We start from the raw sequence: 6,000 nt of genomic DNA on the forward strand, positions 1-6,000 counted from the left end.
GTGGGCCCGTCCTTTTGTTTACGCGGCCCCCGCCAGACCCCTTAAATTGCCGTTAATGTTTCAGCGTAACGAATTAGTCTCTCATCACGAATCAGGCTTCGAAATGAGGGAAAAAAGCCCCGGTGAGGCCATCCTCGGAAATTGGGGTCATTCTCATTTGCAAAGCGGAGGATCGGAGCCCCGTAATGCGGGCAAATTTATTCCGAGGCAGGAGCCCCGGCGTGATTAGGCCCTTTGTAATTATCGCTCCAAGAGATTCCACTCCAGCCGCCCGCCTCCCTCGTGGATTAGCAAGCGAGTCGGAAAAATACACAGGATTTAATTAGAGGCAAATTAAAATTGGTAATGAAATCGGGCCAGTTGCAAGTGGCAAGAGTTGGAAGGGAGAGAGGGAGAGGGGATCTCCAGGGGCACAGGCTGCCCGCCCTGCCCGCTTTCTTCCCCGTTTAGAAATGTAAAGAGGAGACAAGGATGGGGATGAGGCGGGGGAGGCTGAGGGAGGACAGGTAGCAGGGACAGGGACGCAGGCAGGCAGGACGGTGATGGCTGGGGGCTGGCGGGGGGGCAGTGAAGCTGGGAGAGGAGGGTGCAGGGGCAGGACTGAGGGATGTGGAGGGGGCAAGGGAGGGCTCCCATGGGGGGTAGAAGTGGGCCAAGCACCCCCACCCCCACCCAAGTGTCCTATAAACCAGATGACCCCAATTCTTGAAGTTATCCTGCCAGGAGGAGCTGGGAGTGACAAGGTGACTTATCCTCTTACTCTCCTTTCAGCTGTAAACCCACACCTCCTTTCTCCCAGTTTATTTCAACAAGTATGTATTAGGCTTCTGCTGTATACCTCATGCTGTCAATAAATAAGCTGTCTGTTTGTTCTAAGCTGAAGCTCAAAGCCGCGGCTCCCAGACTCCCAGGGGCCAGTGAAGGTAGCAGTGAGGGCTCCTAAGTTATTTCCTGAACTCTTAAAAGCTCAGTGGAAATTCTGCACACACCTGAGATGAGGTGTCGCAGGCTCACTGAGGTGCCAGGGCTCAAATGTGATCTGATACTGATCAGAAGCCCTGAGCAACAGCTGCGTGTGTCTTTGATTAGTGAAGATAGTGAAACAGGTTATTACTAACTAGACATCGTCGAGTTGGTAGAACTTTCCAGACTGTGGCAGGGAGAGGGGGCAGACGATAAAGTGGGTCATTGGTGGGGAAGAGGCTGGAGCCCCTGGCTTCCGTCCCTCTGGCAGGGTCTCCCCCAGCCCAGCCCCACCCTAGCAGCCCGTGGGAGATGGGCCAGGTGAGGACTGTCCTGTGTGCTCACCCCAGGGCTGAGTGAGCGCCGCTGATCCCTTCCTCTCTGCGCCTGCAGAATGCCGTGCGGCACAACCTCAGCCTGCACAAGTGCTTCGTCCGCGTGGAGAACGTCAAGGGTGCTGTGTGGACCGTGGACGAGCGGGAGTATCAGAAGCGGAGACCGCCAAAGATGACGGGGTGTGTGGGCGCAGCCCTGCTGGGGTGCACCAGGGTACCCCTGTGCGCCAAAGCTTCCCAGTTGGGGGAGGGGTGTGGGGAGAAAAGCAGTGGGAGAGCCTAGTGCTCGGGGAGGGGGCTGGAACCTGGAAGTGGCAGAAGATAAGAAGGCGACATTTATGTCTTCTGTCCTTACGCTGCCTGGGGGAAGTGGCAAGGGGGACCTGGTGCCAGAGAGAGACAGGCCACAGTAGCCACAGCCAGAGCTGGGACACAGATGCCAGATGGCAGGCTACGAGGGGGCTGCCACCCCCGGGCCCCTGCTCCCCCCAGCTCACCAGGCTGAGCTGACCTCTGAGGCCCCTGGGCCCCACCTCTCCATTTTACAGGGAAGAGGCCCAGAGAGGGCAAGGGGCTGGCGGGAGGCCACACAGCAGGTCAGTGGCAGAGCTTGGTCAAGGACCAGGGGTCTCCCCCAACCCCCAGGTCTTCTGCACCCCACTCTACCACATGGCGTTTTAAATGGCAGCTGAAGGATCCAGAGAGGGTCAAAATCTCCCTTTTGGCTTCCCTGTAGCACCGCGGCCTTCCCCACCCCTGACACCCTCACCCAGGTGCTCTCTGGCCTGTGCCTCTCAGCCAGAGGCCCTAGGTGTGGAGAGAGACCTCTGAAGCCAGTTGGGTATCTCTAGGGTGCCTGTTCCCCTCAAAGATTCCTCCCCCCAGCCAAGAGCTTTCGCACCCCAGGCAGTTGCCAGAGGCCAGGGCAGGGTGGGGGCCTGGAAAACAGAAGGGAAGCTGTCCCTGTGGAGTGATGTCAGGGGCCAGTCCCCACAGGAGGTATTGGCATGTCTCATTACTGACTTGAAATCAAAAGACCTGAGTTCAGATTGCCCCTCTGCTCCTTCCACCTGTGCAGCCTCACGCCTTCCTCAGCCCCGGGAGAGGCTCTGCGAGGGGCCTCCCTGTGGAAGAGGCCTTGAGCGGCTGCCTTTCCCGCCCCGCCCCGCGCACCGCCAGTGCGGGCAGGCCTTCTGTGTGGGCAGGTGGCGCGGGCTGAGCACACGGCGTGTTACACGTCCTGGAATTTAGGACGGCGGGCAAGCGTGGATTTTGCAGCTGTGGGACTGCGGAGGCCATCGCTCAGACCTTGCAGAACGCTGCAAAATCTAGACCAGAGAGAGGAAAGGCGGGGGGCGGCCTGGTGTGACGACCGCCAGTGGGTGGGATCCTGGCGCCCACTCACCAACCCAAGACATTGGAGGGGTCCCGGGGCCCCCGCGAGGCTCAGCACCCTCTCCTGGGAAGGGGCCATGCCAGTGTGAGGATGGGGTAAGATCAGGCACTCACACGACTCAGCAGACGGTGCCCCATCCTGCTCCGGCCTCCGGGGACGGTGATGGACAGTCCCGGCCCAGCACAGGCCTAGTTAGGGTCGAGAGATGCAGGGGGCTGAGGGAACGAACGAGCCGGAGCCCCCTTCTCTCCCCCAGGAGCCCCACCCTGGTCAAGAACATGATCTCGGGCCTCAGCTACGGAGCACTTAATGCCAGCTACCAGGTGACTGGGCCCCAGCCCACCCACTGCCCGGTCCCTCCTGCCCCCTTGCTTTTCATCGTAGAAGAGACCCTCCCCACCCTCCCCTACAGAGGGCCATGAGAGGAGGGAAGGATGGAGGGGAGTGAAGACCACTCCGGGTTTCCAACACCATCCCACGGTCCATCCTCCACCTCTGGTTTCCAGGCTGGGTTGGGGCAAGGGCCAGGCAGAGGGACGGAGGTTGGTGTACCCAATGGCACCCCCTTTCCTGGCTTGTCAATCGGGGGGGTTCTCTGACCTTGGAAGAGGGGATAAGCCAGGCCCAGGTCCCAGGAAAGCTGGGAGGCAGGAGGTCAGGGTCAGAGTTGCTGCCCCTGGAGGTGCGCTGTGCTCAGAAGGCTGAGTCTGGGCTTGGGGGGCTGCCAGACGGACACACAGGAGGCTCTCTAGGGCTGGGGAAGGACAGCACTTGACTGGGGCCACCCCTGCGCCCCTCCAGGCCGCCCTGGCCGAGAGCAGCTTCCCCCTCCTCAACAGCCCCGGCGTGCTGAACCCCGGCTCTGCCAGCAGCCTCCTGCCCCTCAGCCATGAGGACGTGGGCGCCCCCGTGGAGCCGCTGCCCAGCAACGGCAGCAGCAGCCCCCCTCGCCTCTCCCCACCCCAGTACAGGTGAGCACACGGCACCGACCCGCCCCCAGGTCCCCCTTCCCACACGCTGCTGGGCCGCAGGGACACCCCTCCTGCCCCTTTTCCCTTTCTACCCTCTCCTCTCTCCTCCTCCTCCCACCCCTCTTCTCACCCTCTCCTTTTCTCCCCCTTCTTTTTCTCTTTCTTGATCCGCTCTGCTCCCTTCTTTCTCTTCCCCAACCCGAGGCAGTCTCTGCCCCAATGTCTTAGGAGAGAGCCCTGGGGGAGATCAGACCTGGGGCGTGTGATACTGGGGAGGGGCTGTGGACGCCCCACTGTGCCCCAGAGTTCTGGGCGAGTTTTGGGGGTGGGGCAGAGGGGACCAGGGGAGGCCCCCGGTGCCCACGCCACCCCTTTGCCCCAGCCACCAGGTGCAGGTGAAGGAGGAGCCGGCTGAGGCGGAGGAAGACAGGCAGCCCGCGCCCTCCCTGGGCCCCCCCAACCCCAGCACCTTGGGGCCTCCAGAAGACAGGGACTTGGAAGAGGAGCTGCCCGGAGAAGAACTGTCCTAAGGGCTCCTCGGGCAGGCAGGGCAGGGGTGAGACCCCTCCCTCCTGGACCCGGGCCCCACCCATCCCACTCCACAGCCCCTCCCAAGCCTCAAGGCACTTCCTGGACTCAGATGGGGGAGGCCTGGGCCAGCAACTCCCCAGGTGACCAGACTGACAAACACTTGGGGGCAGGGACGGTCCTCACCCCCAGGGGACACACAACCCCTGGGCTGGGACCAGTAAAGGACACATAAAGGACACGGAGGGCCCAGAGCCCTCCTCAGACCCTCCCCCACATCTGAATACCGCCTCCCCCAACCACCAGCAGCATCAGGGCCCTCCTCCCCCACCAGCTCCCCCGACAGGGCCCCTCAGCGCCACGGAGACCCGCAGGCGGGGCTAAGTCACCCCTCTCAAACCCAGGGCCCCTTGCACCTGGCTCTGGCAGTGTTTTCTGGCCAGAGGCCCCCACTTCCCTAATTCGTGCTCCCTTCCGCCTTCTTTTCCGTACTGTGAAGATACAACTCTCCACCCGACTCCTACCCCGGCCTGGGTGGGGGAACTGAAGTTTCAGGCCACCTGGCTCCAGCCCCTGCCCCAACTGGAGACGGGGACCCAGGATGAACTGGGCCCTCACCCCCACCCCATTTTCTGGGTGCTCCTCCAGCCACCCCACGCCAGGGAGCACAGGCAGAGGCCCAGCGCCCACCTTGTCCACAGAGGTCTGTGCCAGGTGGGCTGTAGGGGGAGCTGAGCTGCCCCTGAGGCCGGAGGTGGCGCTGGGCTGCCAGGAAGCAGGGGGCAGTTGAGGCTGAAGCCCAGCTTCACGCCACCCCCCCCTGCGGGGCCCCCACTGCCGTCTTCTCTCACCCTCCCTCAGCACCCCTTCCCTGTCCCCCAGTTAAACGGATGACCAAAGACCTTTCTTATGCCGGAAGCAAAAACCAAAACTTTTTGTTGGCTTTTTCCTTTGTCGCCTCCCCAGCATTGCTCTCCCAGCCCTCCACCCGGCCCCAGGCTGGAAGCCCTCCCTCCACTTAAGTTATTGTTTTAAACCAAAGTTTACAGTGTCTGTTGGTGGCCAAAACCCTCTCCCTCCACCCCTCCTCTGTCCCACCCCGAGGACCCTGGGGCTCAGTGGAGGTGGGGGCCCTGCTCCCCTCCCCTCTGCTCCCGGCCAGCCTGGGCAAGGGGACAGGGCTGAGGGGAGGAGGTGGCTCTCTCACAAAGCCCTTGACCCCGACCCTGGGCTGCTTCCGGGGGGGCCTCCAGACCCCTCTCTAGGACCAAGTCCCCCAATGTGCTGGGAGTGTGGATTCCAGTGAAAGAGCTGGAAAAAGTGAGACTCTCCACAGACCCCCTATGGGGGACCCCAACTCAAGGCCAAGGACTGGGTGTGTCGGATGCTCATAACACCCCGCCTGGCCCCTTTGCTGAGAAGACTCCTTGGACATTTCCCAAGAACCCCCACATAGCCCCCTCACAGTCCGCCCTCCTGAGAGGCAGGGGGCCCTCCGCCCCCTCCCCATGTACTCCCTACCTGTGTTCCGTTTGACCAGCACAGAAATATTAAACGTCCTCTATTCACTGGGCCCTGTGTGTGTCACCAAGGGGACAGAGGGGAGCACTGAGGCCGAAAGATTACTCTGCTGGTGACCCAGGCGGGGACCCAGGACAGTGGGGGCTCCTAGGGCGGTTTCCGTGAGTGCACGAGGGGGCTGAACAAGCAGTGTGTGGGCTCGGGGCCCTAGTCCAGGTCCTCCTGTCCCGCCTCCCTTAACCAGGTCTCCCTGTCGCTCTGCTTTCCTCCAAGGGCCCGGCCATTG

General features: G+C 62.1%; 1 protein-coding gene across 7 annotated transcripts in view; it reads left to right on the top strand.

Annotated features, from left to right (window-relative positions):
- Window positions 1-5,766, top strand: part of FOXP4 (forkhead box P4) — a 49,983-nt gene extending 44,217 nt beyond the window's left edge. For all 7 annotated transcript variants that reach the window (XM_045541887.1, XM_045541890.1, XM_045541889.1 and 4 more), the window contains 4 exons: window positions 1,357-1,478; window positions 2,951-3,017; window positions 3,496-3,665; window positions 4,048-5,766. In XM_045541887.1, coding sequence (XP_045397843.1) covers window positions 1,357-1,478; window positions 2,951-3,017; window positions 3,496-3,665; window positions 4,048-4,195 — 507 coding nt within the window. In that variant the 3' untranslated portion in view covers window positions 4,196-5,766. The remainder of the gene's footprint in view (window positions 1-1,356; window positions 1,479-2,950; window positions 3,018-3,495; window positions 3,666-4,047) is intronic.
- Window positions 5,767-6,000: the final 234 nt, after the last annotated feature.

The sequence above is a fragment of the Lemur catta genome, chromosome 2, assembly GCF_020740605.2.
Source record: "Lemur catta isolate mLemCat1 chromosome 2, mLemCat1.pri, whole genome shotgun sequence".
In the NCBI taxonomy this organism is placed as follows: Eukaryota; Metazoa; Chordata; class Mammalia; order Primates; family Lemuridae; genus Lemur; species Lemur catta.